At 52.5% G+C, this 15329-nt stretch overlaps 4 protein-coding genes across 4 annotated transcripts; 3 read left to right on the plus strand and 1 right to left on the minus strand.

Annotated features, from left to right (window-relative positions):
• Positions 1-308: 308 nt before the first annotated feature.
• AYO20_11098 (hypothetical protein) lies at positions 309-1352 on the plus strand (the record flags this gene model as incomplete). Its single annotated transcript, XM_022649351.1, has 1 exon — positions 309-1352. One exon carries the CDS (start codon positions 309-311, stop codon positions 1350-1352), a length of 1044 nt encoding a protein of 347 aa, XP_022494686.1.
• Positions 1353-2051: 699 nt separating this feature from the next.
• Positions 2052-3161, minus strand: AYO20_11099 (hypothetical protein; the record flags this gene model as incomplete). Its single annotated transcript, XM_022649352.1, has 3 exons — positions 2052-2153; positions 2217-2534; positions 2595-3161. 3 exons carry the CDS (start codon positions 3159-3161, stop codon positions 2052-2054), a joined length of 987 nt encoding a protein of 328 aa, XP_022494687.1.
• Positions 3162-3699: 538 nt separating this feature from the next.
• AYO20_11100 (hypothetical protein) lies at positions 3700-7396 on the plus strand (the record flags this gene model as incomplete). The annotated part of the gene is made up of 5 exons (XM_022649353.1): positions 3700-3797; positions 3858-3909; positions 3966-4211; positions 4266-7068; positions 7128-7396. 5 exons carry the CDS (start codon positions 3700-3702, stop codon positions 7394-7396), a joined length of 3468 nt encoding a protein of 1155 aa, XP_022494688.1.
• Positions 7397-7715: 319 nt separating this feature from the next.
• AYO20_11101 (hypothetical protein) lies at positions 7716-8390 on the plus strand (the record flags this gene model as incomplete). The annotated part of the gene is made up of 1 exon (XM_022649354.1): positions 7716-8390. One exon carries the CDS (start codon positions 7716-7718, stop codon positions 8388-8390), a length of 675 nt encoding a protein of 224 aa, XP_022494689.1.
• Positions 8391-15329: the final 6939 nt, after the last annotated feature.

Here is a 15329-nt window from a genome sequence, read left to right on the forward strand (position 1 = left end):
CCATCACGAGACCCATGCTTGATGTTGCAACAAGTCCAAATGGGCACAGGATGTCCTTACGTCCTTGTACCTACCTCGTGGAAGAGCAGTGAAGGGTGAAGGGGACTAAGGTGAGAAGGGTCTGGGTACTTATAGACTAACCGAAAGTGGTAAAGCGCATAATGACCCATTGAATTGTTCGAAAACTGACGAGACAGTTGCGTCGAACACTGAGATTCACATAACTCCCGCACTGACTCTGTCCATATCCCCGGAACAAACCCTCAGAGGCCTACGCTTACTTTGTGTGCATATCACATCCCCACAAAATGCCTCCCAGACTCCGCCTGCGCACGCTCGCGCAGCTCGCAGAGCTTCAAGTCGAAGCTACTTCCACCTACACGTGCGGTCGTTGCTCGCGACTATACGCAACAGCAGCTGCAGCGCAATCAATAGCGACAACACCGGCTCCTTCAGATGCGCAAATGCGAGCCTCGATACCGGCCCTCTCGCGCTACCCGCCCGTTCAACCTCCCTCGCACCGCAACCCAGCCTACCGAAAGTCCCAGCTACTGCGCTCCTACGTCTCGCTCCTCCAGACGACGCCGTTGATCATCTTCTTCCAACACAACAACCTGAAAGCCACCGAGTGGGTGAGCATCCGTCGCGAGCTGGCCTCGGCACTCCGAAAAGTCGATGCACAACTTGCGGCTCAGGGCAAACCTCCGCACGAGCTGATCGGAGATTACATCAAGTTACAAGTCATCAAGACCAACATGTTCGAACCCGCCCTCCGGATCGCCGAGTACTTCAAACCGTTACCGGCGCCAGAACCTATTGGCGGGCTGGCGGGCATCCCGTCGGAAAAGGATGATCCTTCCTTGACACACGTGCTGTCCGTAGCAGCATACGAAGCGGCGCAGCAGCACAAGAACGAACATCCCCTAACACCTGTATTGGCCGGCTCCGTGGCCATTTTGACCCTACCAGCCGTTTCACCGACCTATCTCAAGACGGCATTTTCGATACTATGCCCCCAGGCGCCCCTCTTCCCTGCCCCGACGAGGAGAGCAGTACCCCAATACTACGAGCCATCAGTACAGGACGGGTTGAAGAAGCTCATGCTCCTTGGGGCGCGGATCGACGGACAACTCTTCGACATGGACGGCACGAGATGGGTGGGCAGCATCGAAGGTGGAATTGACGGGTTGCGCGCACAACTGGTCGCCATGCTGCAGGGCTTCGGGGCCTCCGTGGTGCACACTCTGGAGAGCGGTTCAAGAAACCTCTGGTTCACGATGGAGGGTAGACGGAGGATGTTGGAGGAGGAAGAGAATCCCAAGGGTGAGGATGGGGAGACGAAGAAGGAATAAATGGATTGGGACTCGTCTTCTCTCGGCGGAAGGGCGCCGACAAGCTGCATCATATAGGACAGGGAAGGAAAACTGTGGAGGTCAAATATGTAACAACAGCAGATCTCGGGACAGGCACAGGCCTGTTGTCCCATGGAGAATGGGGAAATCAAGCCAATGTGAGCATTTAGCCTTTGTATACTTCACTTGTGCGTGTACGTATGCGTATGCGAAGAAAATCCATGTGCACTATGTACCTACCACTTGCCCTGCCCTCCCAAGAATTTCGGGGTATCTTTGCGCGCCCACACAATCCTTGACAATCAGTTCCGGTTCCCAGCCACCTCAGACACGTCCAGGCAACCGGCGATAAAACCGCATCCCCAGAAGCGACCCTGCCAGGTCTCTTTTGATATCCCAAACCAGCCACCCCCTTGTTCTAATACACAATGCGTAAGAAAACGACAAGTGCCGAAAACACTGGGTAGTGGAGATTCATGGGCGCCCAGAGATGACCAAAACCCGATCCCTCCTTCACATAAAGTTGTAAACCAGAGTGCATGATCAGACCTGGAAGCCAAGGTCCATACTGTACAAGGTAGTTGCGAATCCGCACCTACAGAAGCACGGTATCGCGGATATCAGAGTCCCTGGAGGTGGTTCATCTTTCAGGAGGCCTTATCGCAAGACTGGGTCCTGAAGGCTGATGATAGCGAGAACCTAACCAGTCTTCCTCTTGGTGAACGAAGGTTCTTCGCCATAGACAGTCTTATATTCCTCCAAATAGCGGTCTTTGTCGGCTTGAGCTTGATCTTCGTAAGTCTGTTTGAGCAATCTGTCAGCATCTTTCGTCTTCGAGAGTACACTTATAGAGTATGCACATACCTTCTTTTCCGATGAGGATAAATTCTTCCACTCTTGTCCTATCAATTTGCCGCGTTCACCCACCGTCATACCCCGAAGGTCGCCCGAGTCATTCCTTTCTTTGAAGAAAAAGGCATAGGCATTCCTAGGACGACGGACACTGCGGTCGTCTTGAATGGGCTTGTACTGCTTCTTCTTGCCAGCTGCCTTGGCCTTTTTCGTCAATTGGCGTCGAGCATTGTTCGCCAATCTGATCTCCAGGGGCGAATGGGTTTGAACCCATTGTTTGTAGGCGCGTTCATTCTTGGCTTTGTTCTCGGTGGCTTCGTGGTTGTATCGCTACAAGAAAAGTGTTAGTTACCATGTAGTATCAGGGGCTGTGCGCGAAGAGTTTCCTACCTCACGCTCTTCTAGTGACAGGTTCCTAAACCTCTCAGCTGCCGCCGTAGCCGCAGCCTTGACCTGTCCTCCACTCTTCTTGGTCTCTTCTGAGAATATGAGGCGGTGGGGTGTTGAAGGAAGTTGTTTAGGCTCTTCCAACAGCGCTGCTGCTCTGAGATCCGCTTGCTCTTGACGCGCTTTCTTCAGGAGAGTGGTTTTGCTGGGAGGCTTTCTAACTTTCGGTTTTGCCTTAGTTGCTGTTTTTTTGGCTTTCCTGCTAGATGGTTTCTTGGTTGAAGTGGCCTTTTGGGTCGTTGATGTGGTGCGTTTGGCGGATGTCCGGCCTGTATGTTGTTTTGGCCGGCTTGCAGGCTTAGTAGACGCTGTCGCGTATGCTCTAGCTTGCTGGAGGGATGATGCAAGCTTCGCAAGCTTATATCGGGAGCTCAAAGGGTCGTCGTTGGGCCTGCAATTGCAGGTTACGCGTAGAAGAGGGTTGGTCGATACAGGTCGCGTGAGGGATCGAGCAGATCTGGCCAACAGCTGGTTGGCCAAGGGCCGGGAGAAAGGGAGTGCGACCGTCATGGCCGCCCTTGAGATAATGACAAACTATTCAATGTAAGGAGACTGCCCTCCAAACATGTATGATTCTGGATTGACTTGTTGTATTCGGTGGCTGGGGGGGAGGCTTCCGTCGATCGATCCACGCGTGCCTGGTCCAATCCAGGCCGAGCTTGTGGCTTGGGAGTCTTGCGGAGGAGTCGATCACGTGAAAGACCTGTGCTTATGTAAGAGAGACACCAAGAAAATGCGGGACACTGATCGCCTGCGGGAGGTTCGAGTTTTGACCTGCAGCCTTGAGACGACAAGTATCTCGTGAAAAGTGTTGTATCGACAAACGGCGCGGTATATCACAGTGGTGTCATACAAACCCATGCTCCCGCCAGCCTAGAGTCCAGCCTTTTACCACTCTCCGACAGTCCATTCTCGAGCCTGGTTCCTGATTTGCAGTTCAAGCAGTAAAGCTCACTTATCTGCAGCCACAGGATGGCTAGGCACGGGGACACTCGCTCACCATCACCTGCAGGCAGTTCTTATTCCTCGTCAAAACGCAGCCGAAAAGATGAGGATCGCTACGAGAGAAGTCGAAGAGACGATAACCGTGACCGTGACCGCGACCGCGGTCATCGTCGGAGACACTCCAGATCTCGGAGTCCTGATGTATGGCACCTTTCCCCATCTCATTTCCCAATAATCCTATCTCACCATTTTCCGCGACAGAGACGACACCGTGACCGCGATAGAGACAGAGACAGGGATCGAGACCGAGATCGTGACGCCTACCGTCGCCGGGACCGTTCCTTAGACCGACGCTATGATGGGCGAAAGGACGATGACTACTACTATTCTAAAAGAGACAGAGACAGAGACAGATCACGGGAGCGCGATCGACGACGCTCACGAGACCGTGACGACCGTCGTCGGAGCCGAGACCGAGATGGTCGCTCGAGGCGCGACGATTCCCGCGACAAGGATCGCCGGTTGAGAGATGAGTCTACTGAATCTAGGAAAAGGAAACGTGATGAAAGTTGGGATCGCGGTTCCAGACGAGAGTCGGGCGTTGCTTCGAAGGAGGTTAGTACTGACCCAAAGTTTGCAGTTCTTATAGAGCTTATCAACGTTCAACAGGCGTCGAAACCAGCTACCCCTACTGCATTGACGGCCGAAGAACAGAAAGCGGCACGTCTGGCAAAGTTAGAGCAATGGAAGAAGAAACAAGCTGAAGAGCAAGCTAGGAAGCAAAGGGAGCTCGAGGCCGCTGGTGGGGCACGAAGCATATTGCAGGAGATTGACAGGAAAGCAGGCATCTTGCCGGCAGTGAGTTCTCCGCAGTCCCCTGCAGCTCCTACTTCGCCATCACCAGTTTCAACACCGTACGCTGGCAAATTCGATCCCAAGGCCATAGTGAAGAAGGCCCAGCATGCCTCAGCCACGACCAAGGTACTTGGGGGTGATATCGCCCCACCGACTTTGACCAATGGCCACGTCAAGGCCTCACAGCCATCTCCAAAGCCTGCAGCAAATGGCTTCTCTTCCTCAAAAGCAGTAAAAGCGACAGGGTCTGTGGGCAAATTTGGACTAGGTAGCAGAACGACTACGGACAGTGAAGTAGCAAAGAAAGGTCTGGATTTTGCAGACGATGAGGACACCAAGAAGAAACTCGAGAAACTTCCCAACATAGCCTTGGAACAAGATCTGAGTGTTGATGACGCTCAACCGGATGGAGCCGACGACGGTGACAATGATGTTGACATGCAGGAAGAAGATGGGGAGGAAGATGCCCAAGCTATGGCCGCCGCACGTGCAGCAGCAGAGCAGCGGAGTCAAGCAGAGCGAGGCGAAGACACGACCATGGCCGACGTATCTGCACATCCAGCAACCACTACAACAAACGAAGAAGAGGAAGAGGTTGATCCATTGGACGCATTCATGCAGGATTTGCAACCTGTTGCAACCTCCAGGTCTTTCAGTAAGAAGACAACCTCCAAATCGCGCCAACAAGAACCCGAGGCGCTTTTTGGAGATGACGAAGTTGACATTACAGCCGTCGATGATGAGCATCCCGACAACATCCTGTCACTGGCCAGTGCCACTGCAAAAAAGAAGAAGAAGGACATCCCGACCGTCAATCATGCCAAAATGCAGTATCAGCCATTCCGGCGCAATTTTTACTCAGAGCCCGTGGAAATGGTTGACTGGACAGAAGAAGATGTAGCCAACTTGCGAATGGAATTGGACAATATCAAAGTCCGAGGGGTGGATGTTCCGAAGCCGGTGCAGAAATGGGCGCAATGTGGGCTGGGAGTCCAAGTTCTGGAGGTCATTCAGAAGCTGGGCTATGACGCACCGACCAGTATTCAGGCTCAAGCTATTCCAGCCATCATGTCTGGTCGGGACGTTATTGGTGTGGCCAAAACTGGGTCTGGTAAGACGATAGCATTTCTTCTCCCCATGTTTCGACATATCAAAGATCAGCCTCCTTTGGAACCGCTGGACGGACCGATCGGCCTCATCCTGAGCCCGACGAGAGAGCTTGCTACACAGATACACAAAGAGTGCAAGCCCTTCCTCAAAGCTCTTGGTCTGAGAGCAGTGTGCGCCTACGGAGGTGCTCCCATTAAGGACCAAATTGCCGACTTGAAGCGTGGGGCGGAAATCGTGGTCTGTACTCCTGGCCGAATGATTGATCTTCTTGCAGCCAACAGTGGGCGAGTGACAAATCTGAAACGTGTCACGTATGTGGTGCTGGATGAAGCGGATCGGATGTTTGACATGGGATTCGAGCCTCAAGTTATGAAGATTCTCTCCAACATCCGCCCAGACCGTCAGACCGTCCTCTTCTCCGCGACGTTTCCCCGGCAGATGGAAGCGCTAGCAAGGAAAACCCTGACCAAGCCTGTCGAGATTGTTGTCGGTGGTCGCAGTGTTGTTGCACCGGAGATCACCCAAATTGTCGAGGTTCGCGAAGACAACACCAAGTTTATTCGGCTGCTTGAACTTCTCGGCAAGCTTTATGAGGATGAGAAGAATGAGGACGATCGGGCGCTCATTTTTGTCGATCGACAAGAGGCGGCTGATGGTCTCCTACGCGATTTGATGAAAAAGGGATATCCTTGCATGTCGATACACGGTGGGAAAGATCAGATCGATCGGGATTCGACGATTGACGACTTCAAGGCCGGCGTGGTGCCCATCCTCATTGCGACATCTGTCGCCGCCCGTGGTCTTGACGTTAAACAGTTGAAACTGGTGGTCAACTACGATGCGCCCAATCATCTGGAAGACTATGTACATCGTGCCGGACGCACAGGCAGAGCCGGGAATACGGGAACTGCAGTGACCTTTCTTACTCAAGAACAAGACAGATATGCTGTTGACATTGCGAAGGCTCTGAAGCAGAGTGGACAGCCGGTCCCGGAGGCTGTTCAGAAACTCGTGGATTCCTTTATGGAGAAGGTCAAGGCTGGCAAAGAGAAAGCCGGTGCTTCTGGATTTGGCGGCAAAGGTCTCGAACGGCTTGATCAAGAGCGTGATGCAGCCAAGGCTCGAGAACGCAAGACTTTCAAGACTGGCGATGAAGGCGAAGAGCAAGAAGAAAAAGAAGACAGTAAAGATGTCAAAGTTGGCGATGATCTGTTCGCCAAAGCCGCGTCAAGCGTCAAGCCGTTCGAAAGCAGCACTAGTCTTCCCGGTGTGCCCAAGGGGATTGACTTGGACGGTAAAATCACGGTCCACAAGACTGAGCGTGACACTGGAGGATCCAAATCTGGCGCTGGGGCCCAGAACCAAATGGACAAGGTCGCGGCAGCTGTGGGTGCGATCAATGAGAAACTCTCCAAAGCAGGTGTCATGCGGTCGGGCGTGCCTATTGACAACAAGGGTCCTGATGCTGGTGCATTCCACGCGACGCTGGAGATCAACGACTTTCCTCGTAAGTGTTTGCAGATATTCCTTTCGTGTGAACAGATTTTGCTAACTGTCGTTCTACAGAAAAAGCACGGTGGGCAGTCACGAACCGGACGAATGTGGCCAAGATTCTCGAGGCAACGGGCACATCTATCACTACCAAGGGCTCCTTCTATCCTGCGGGTAAAGAGCCTGGGCCCAACGAGAATCCCAAGCTGTATATCCTTGTGGAGGGTGATACCGAGGTTGTGGTGCACGACGCCATGAGAGAGCTGATGCGGTTGTTGAAGGAGGGGACAATGAGTGCGGCTGATGCTGCCGAGAGGACTGGAGGAAGGTATTCGGTGTTGTAAATGGCAGGCGATCTTTGGTGCCGTCAAGATAGAAGAATCGAATGAATCTTGGCCATGTGTCTGTTTGAACGCCTACCAAACTGTTTCATGTGACGATGAAGCCGTCGCTGCTCCATCCAAACTCAATTTCTGCCCCTGTCTCGATCGTCTTTGCTCCCGTAGCGTGACACCGAACCAAGTCACCCCAAATCTGGCACCTTCTACCAAGACCCCTTAGAGACCCTAGCCTTCTGTTTGTCTTCTGCTCTTGTTTCAATCCACTCACCTTCAGCCTTTCTACCCATCTCTCTATCAAGCTGCCCATAGGCGGTACGAGCTCATGAAGCCTCTTCTCACGCTGTCCATTTCTCTCCTCACGCTCCTTTTCTTCTCATCGCACAGCTCCGCGTCCGATCCTTCACTGAAGTCTTCACCGCCCTCTGCAAACGAGACGCTTTACATCACCGCCCTGACAAACTACGCGGACCCGCCGTACCTGGCCCGCGTGCAGTGCTGGGCCCTCACCACCCCATTCACCGTCTACCCAACGGTCGGGCGCGCTCTGGCCCTCGGCGACGTCGACAATGCCACGTACGTGGTGCTCCCGCCACGCAGTGGCGAGGGCTGGCACCGGCCGCCCCACGCCATGTTTTTCGTGCTGTTGAGCGGCGTGGCGCAAGTGTATGTTCCCCGTCGTGATGGCGGTGATAGCGGTGGCAGTGGTTTTGAAGAGTCATCTCCTCCTCCCCTTCGAAATCAGCATCGACGACAACAACAGAGCTATCTAGCCACTCAGTCACCGCCACGACCCCACCCCACCGACCCGCGCTGGGACACCATAACCATCACGTCGGGCTCGGCGCAGCAGATCCTCGTCGCCGCGGACACGGACCCGCGCGCCAGCGGCCATTTGACCTTTTACCCGGGCGACGGGGACAGTGTGGCGCTGCAGATTCCCTTTCGGGACGGGGTGGTGCCGGCGCACACGGTCGTGCATGAGGGGGCGTGTAAGTGATGAGTTATGAATGAGAGTGAGTGTGAGTTTGATACTGGGTTCATATTGAGAAGGATGTTTGGGAGAGAGACAGAGGCCAAATGGACCGGGGGGTTGTCTATGAGGACGGAGCATTTATGAGGACGGAGCAGGCGAGTGAGTGAGTGAGTGAAAAGAACCAAGTACTCGCTCGATACGGCGGTGTCGTTCTTGGTAAAGAGATGGATGGGTATAGCAGCTCAATTCCATTCAACTCTTGATATTGAATATCCAGAGACAAGGGACTGGACAGGAATAAGATGGAACAGAGACCCTGATCTCTGACATCTGAACTGGCCTCTGATGTCTCAGAGGATATACAAGAACAGACCGACTTCGACGAGTAGGTTACTGTATGTGTGCTGTGTTCTGTGTGCATGATCTATGATCCATCTACTTGCATGGCGTACGCGATATCGTTTATCCCCTGTCGTATATCTGTCTGTGTCTTGGTATCTACAAAGAGATCCCTGGTTCGTCGACTCGACGATCGAAGAGAATGACTTCACGGTAGAAGACAATAGATTCGACTCGTCTTGATAGAAACCAGGCCTCTTGCTCGCTAGCTTGCTGTCTGCCTCTCTGTCTGTCTGCCTTCCTTTCCCTGGAATGGACATGCCCGTGCCGCACGCATACTTGCTTCTCACTCATTCACATGCTGTGTTCTGGAGAGTACGTGAAGGAACTCCACCCGGTCAGAGGAAGCGGAAACGACCCAAGGGACGATGTCCAATTCCGAATTTTGAAAGAGTAACCGGTCACCTCGACTCATCTCGCCTCGCGTCACCCTTCCTAACTCGACGAAAAGCAAGTCGTGTGACATGGTAATACCCCAGCAGGTGTGGGGGTATGTATGTATGGATATCTCATCTCGAAAAAGCCACGCAAACCAACCCAACCCATGCAGGACATGCGCGATATGCAACAGTGACAGACAGACACACAGGCAGGCAGGCACGCACGCACGCACGCACGCACGCACGCACGCACGCACGCAGGGAGAGAGGGTCATGCAGAAGTGAAAAAAAAAAAGCAAATCCTCTTCGTCATGTAGCATGCATGTATGTGATAGATGCAGGACCGCCAGGCTTCTCGGCGATAGCGCCAGGAGCTCAAACAAGATACACAGATGGATAGACGGTTCATCAAATCCATCCTCGATGTGTCCGGCACAGAACAGTACAGTACAGTACAGTACAGTGGGTAGAGTAGAGTAGAGTAGGGTACAGAGTTCAGCCCAACGTTTCAAAACATGTCTTGCTTGCTTGCGTTTTGCTTGCATTTACATTTGCACATGCAATATGCAATATGCAGTATCCATCGTGGCAAGAATCGCAGCTCGGAACCGCCATCGCCATTACCACGACTAATGGAGACTTTGATTCTTTGTTTGTTGTCAAGCCTCAATCCATTCGATAAAAAAGAATAAAAGAACAGGGGGTCCGTCTCCGAGGATAGGGTATGGTAGAGCAGGGTATGTCTAACCGGTGAGCACCCCTTCCATCCCTCTATCTCCATCGTGCATTGCACGCACGCACGCACACGCATGCATGCATGTCTGAAGGGGTTGAATGGCTTTTTTTGGGGTGAGCGATGTGGCACAAGACAAGACAAGACAAGACAATACACAAGCAAGAAAGCAAGGGTCTTCGTTTGTGCGTCTGTGACTACCTAGGCAATCAACCTACAAGAAAGTAGGCTTGAGTAGGCAAGGTAGGTCACCAGGCACCTAATATTATCACTCGGTGCTCCGTAATCGTGTAGAAAAAGGACCGAAGGATCAGTAAACATCGGAAACACAGAGGCAGATCATCCGGGCGGCGCTGATGCGCTGGTGCAGGGGGGGCCCAATGGTAACCTGCAGTCGCAGTTCCAATAGTTGCAGCCGCCTCGAATATTTTTTTTTGGATGGATGGAATGAATTGAAAAGATGGTATGAGATGGTATGTATGTACACGGTTTGAACAAACGAACCCACATGCCCTTTTCAGCTCTCCTATTATTACTGTGTGCATTCCATTCCCAAGGCGCTCGTGTCAATAATATCAAGTGACTGACCTTTTGGGCAGGTGGTAGGCGGAATGTGTGTGGAATGCAGGGCCAGTGTATCACACGAGAGAGGGGAGCATTTGTCATTCCCATCCACAAGACCAACACCTGTCAAAAAGAGAATTAGCTTGCATGCATGCGTGCGTGTTGTCGATCGCAGAGTCGCCGGTCGGTCTGCGTTGGAGGTGCCAAGGTCCGGTGCGTTGGTCCATTTGAGCTATTTGAGCTATTATTTAAGCCCCGATGGTCGGTTCGAGTACGAGTTGCTTGGTAGTTGGTTAGTTGGTTAGTTGGTGGTAGTCATGTTGCATTCATTTTCTTCGCGTGTGCAAATGCAAGTGCAGGTGCAGGTATGGAGGTAGGTGGGCATAATCGTGGGCTCGCGGCTCTAAGGCGGGGTTTTACAATGGAATAATGTTTGATACAATGGTGGAGGAATGTGGCGAGTATGGCATGGCATGTGGTGCCATGTATATATTGTAGTGTAGAAGTATGGTATGTGGCCAACATATAGAGATGCTTTTGCTTTGTGGTAGAGTTTTGGAAGAGGTTGCCGATCTCCAGCACCCGCAGAGTTTAATGCAGAATCCGAATAAGTGACCAACAGACCGCCTACTCTGTAACAAAGAAGAGAGCTGAAAAGGCTGGCACACTAGCACGGCTGGGTTTCTTTGGCGGGGGGACCCCATGTCGAATGCATCATTAGGCGAAGGCCGTGACGGTGACGGTGACGGTGACTCCCAAGGCTTGCACATGCTGATTTGGGCCAGAAACTTTCCGGACTACTTGGTGATCCTTTGTCCAAGGAAAGGGTCTAGAGCTCTGTGCATAAACGGTGATTGGGACTTTACAGTAGCTTTTCCCCCAGGGTTTTCAGCTGCTATTGGGAAAGTAAGTGACGGGGGAGCAGACCAAAAAAGCAAGGCGATGGACAAGGGCGGGAAGTAGAGGGTCGAGGGGGGATCTGCACAACGAGGACCGACGAGTATAACTGGCACCAGCTGGCTGGCGATCTGTGACGGGATGCAGGCTGCGAGCTGCGAGCTGCAACAAGCTCGAGCTGCTGTTTCAACAACAGCTTTCAGCTTCAGCTTCGACGAGCGGGACGGCAGATCTTTGTTTGGATCTTTTTCTTCAGAAGTTGGTTTTGGGGATCCTTGGCTGCCCATTGATAGGCTGTAGCTGGCGTCCACCAAGGCTTCGGTACGAGTTGAAAAACAATGCCGTCGATACTAACAAGTAGGTACCTAGATAGGTTAGCCAGTGGGAGCCAGTATTCTCCATTTTCCGGCCAGCATTCCCTTGTTCCAACACCCTTGTGCCTTGTGTCTGCCATGTGTCTTGTGTAGTGTGCACTCGGGAATAATGGACAATAATAATGCCTCGAGCCGAACAAACGCATCTGTACAAGTGGTACATACCGAGTACATTTCCATGAGCCAGCCTGTTATGCGTGAAATGATGTATTGCAATTCCAACGGAAAGCCTGACGGAAGGCCTGGGAAGAGGATCGTCGGAGTAATAGTCGTTCCTTGTTCTCCCCCAGAAAGTAATCACTTAGCAACAAACCCACCCAGCCGGAGCCGGAGAGAATATTTCAGGGCGAGAGACTCGGTACCTGAACCTGGACCTGTATTTGTCAAGTACTTGTAAGGAAGTACCAGTACCTCGTCCCCTCGTCCCCTCGTCCCCTCGTCCCTAGCCGTAGCCGGGGCATCCCGGGGAACAATGCAAGAGCTCGTACCCTGGCCCGTCGCTGCTTTATGCCTGGGCCTGCACTCGTCAGTCGGTTAGTCGGTCAGTGGGACGGGCTCGGGGCTCGGAATCGCTTTGGATCGCAAGCAAGCTCGCCTCGTACGTATGTATGCATGAGAACGTTTCGTGCCTGCCGGGACAAGAAAAGGCGCGAGTTGCGAGGTGCAAGGTGCGTGTTGCGTGTTTCGCGTTGCGAATGCTGGGTCTCGGAGCCCATCATTGCTCAGTGCCCACTGCCCAGTGCCTAGCTAGAGCCCACCCCAGGCAGGCTTGTGAACAAGAAAATACGACGACAATACGATCAACTTACAAAGACCAAGGTCCTCTTTCGTTGTTGGGTACGGGTGGTGGTGACGCCTCCCGCCTTCACTTTCGCAATGAATGACGTGGTCTCCTCTCGCAAGACCGGACGGCGTTGTAAACTGGACCAAGCAAAGCACCCAAAGGTCTGTCTTTGTCTTGGTTGCTGCCTATTGATTGGAGACCGTTGTCTGCGTAGGTAGGGATCAGGCGGGCCAGTGCAGGTGCAGGTGCAAGTGCACGCTTCAGCCTAGGTGCCTAGGTAGGTCTGTAAGTCCTTCCTGCCCCCCGCTCTCTCTCTCTCTCTCTCTTGCTTTCCGGGTTTTGCCAATGTATTGCGTTGTTTATTTTGTCTGCTCTTCTCTCCCCTCGTCCACTGACGGGACTGCCCAGCACCGAGGACACGTAGTTCATTCGTACGAGAGAATCCGTCGACTTCCGAGAGAAAGAAAATAACCAAGGGCATCCGTGCGGCGGGCGGCGTGCGCAAGAGGGGAGAGAAAGAGTGGAGGTGGAGGTGGCCCCGAAACGCCGTTGCTGGCTGGCTGGACTGGCTGGCTAGGTACGCATGCTGCGTTTCAGGGTTTCAAACTTCGGCACTTGGAAAGTACGAGCTACTCGGTCCTCGTATGGAAAAAAAGAATTGAGCAAATTCCCTTTTGAGGTAGTTGTAATGCATGGCATTTTTCTCTACTAACAAAGAAGAAGAAGTAGTAGTAGTTAGAGAGTGTTTGCCAAAACAGCCTTTCAAGATCTAAATCTCTTTCTCGCACAGAAATGCTGACTCAACCGCTCCTTGTACCTTTGTAACTCTTGGGTTGAAGGAGAGCCTGCGCCTGTCAGCCTATATGTTTGGCCGGGCCCCATTCTGTTACTGGGTAGAGACTCGACGACGTCCATTCACAGTGCACACGTCAGATGCTTGAGCGACTCCCGCCAAGCTGGTTGGGCTGCATGGGGCCTGAATGGGAAAATCAGTTGTTAATTGGTGGTTGGCAAAGGATCCTCCTTCGATTACTTTTGAAGGTGATTGCGACACAAGTGCATACGCCATTAAACGCCCGTGGTCAAGTGGGTGGGTGACACACCCTCCACCTTCCAGGCCTGGAGAGCCCTTGTGGGTGTCTTCTTTCCTTGATGGTTCCACCTTCTGTGATTGGATAGCCAAACCCTGAAAGAATGTACCGAGAAGTCCCAAGTGTTTTGGCGGATTTGTATGGTTGGTAGTAGTGGTGCTGTCAGTTGGTTTCTCGAACACCATGTCCGTTTCTAGTTGATAGATGGAGGAGTCGGCATGTCTTGTCTTGTTCTTGGTCTTGGTCTTTGCTCTTGGAAGGCTTCTACTTGTACAGGTACCGCGTACAGCTGTTCTCTCCTGGCAAAAAAAACCCCCTAGGGCGCATTCCAAAAGCGGAGATTTGCGACGGGGTTATTGAAACGAATCCCATTTTCTGCGAGAGGTATGGTCATGGTAAGAAAGTGATCACTGATCACAATCACATCACGCGTGGAGAGTACCTAGGGCATCTTTCCAAAAAGGAAGTGGGCTAACGAGGTTCCAGTGGATGGCCACTCAAGTGGATGATGGGTAGAGATGGATGGATGGGGGATCCCTCAGGCGTCTCTCCGAGATTCAAAGAACTTGGGTGTGTTCCTGCCCTTCAGCGTCTAGTCTGTTTTATTAGCAAAGAACAAGGGGAGGGTCTTTGATTACCACTAACTCCCACCCACTTGGGGGAAGAGCCACCTCTCTTTTTTCTCGCCTCGCTCCGCCCTGTGCCTTACACGTGATTTTCCCGATGGCTACCAAAAGGGGAAGATGCGAGGCGGGTCCTCTCTGTAACGAGATACCAAGTACTGTACCGAGTGTACGGAGCGTACGGGGCATACGGAACAGTTGGTTTCCGCCTCAGCCACCGTTTCGCCTGGCAAACCCTCTCCGCCCTACTGTAGATAGGCTCTAGGCTTTACATAACTCGTAAGAACGAGGTAATGATGGAAAATCCTCAAAGAAACGACAAACGGTGGCGGCGGGCGGGCGGACGCTGGCTGCAGGACTAAAGTAGCCTCGCGCACCCCCAAGGCCAACGCTTGGTGACAAATGCTGCTTGCACTTTGGCGGTTTAGGCGGTTTAACCCGGGAGAATGCAACCTCGTCTCTCTGACTCTCTTCATTTCTAGGCTCCCGTATTGATTGCTTGCTTGCTTGCTTCGCTGTTCTCCCAAGCAAATCCCCAAGGTTTCGTCAACCACTTTAGTGAGGGCTCGCAACCCTCGCCCTGGACCTACGTACCTACCTACCGAGTAGTGAGTAATTCGTACCTGCGTGGCGACCTGGTCGAGTCAGTCAGTCAGTCACTCGGTAGAAGGTTAGTACAGTACGAGGAAACCGACCTCGTCGTCGTATTTGCGCTACCTACAAACGGCCGACTTTGGCATTCATTATTTTTTACCCATGACGTCTTCTTCTAATTCCCCCCCTTATCTCCACAAACCCGACACGACACGACACGACAACCCGGCCTTTGTAAAATCCATTCCAAATTCCAACACGAGGAGGGAGGCGCAGAGAAAGCAAGTCGTCGCGTCTCACTTGGCTTCTGATGATGATGAACAATCAGGCGTACAGTGACATACTGATCCGTTGGTTAGCAATACGATTGTACAATTTGCAATTTACATTCTTTGTCACTGTCGCTGTCTCTGTCGATGTTTCCTCGGGGCCATCAAATGCGAATGCACCGCCTTCGTCTCAGTCTCCATGATTCCTCATCTCCCCGTAAGGCATGTATGTATGTACGTCCTCGTATGAATAGT

Source organism: Fonsecaea nubica (genome assembly GCF_001646965.1).
Source record: "Fonsecaea nubica strain CBS 269.64 chromosome Unknown Scaff133, whole genome shotgun sequence".
Lineage (NCBI taxonomy): Eukaryota > Fungi > Ascomycota > Eurotiomycetes > Chaetothyriales > Herpotrichiellaceae > Fonsecaea > Fonsecaea nubica.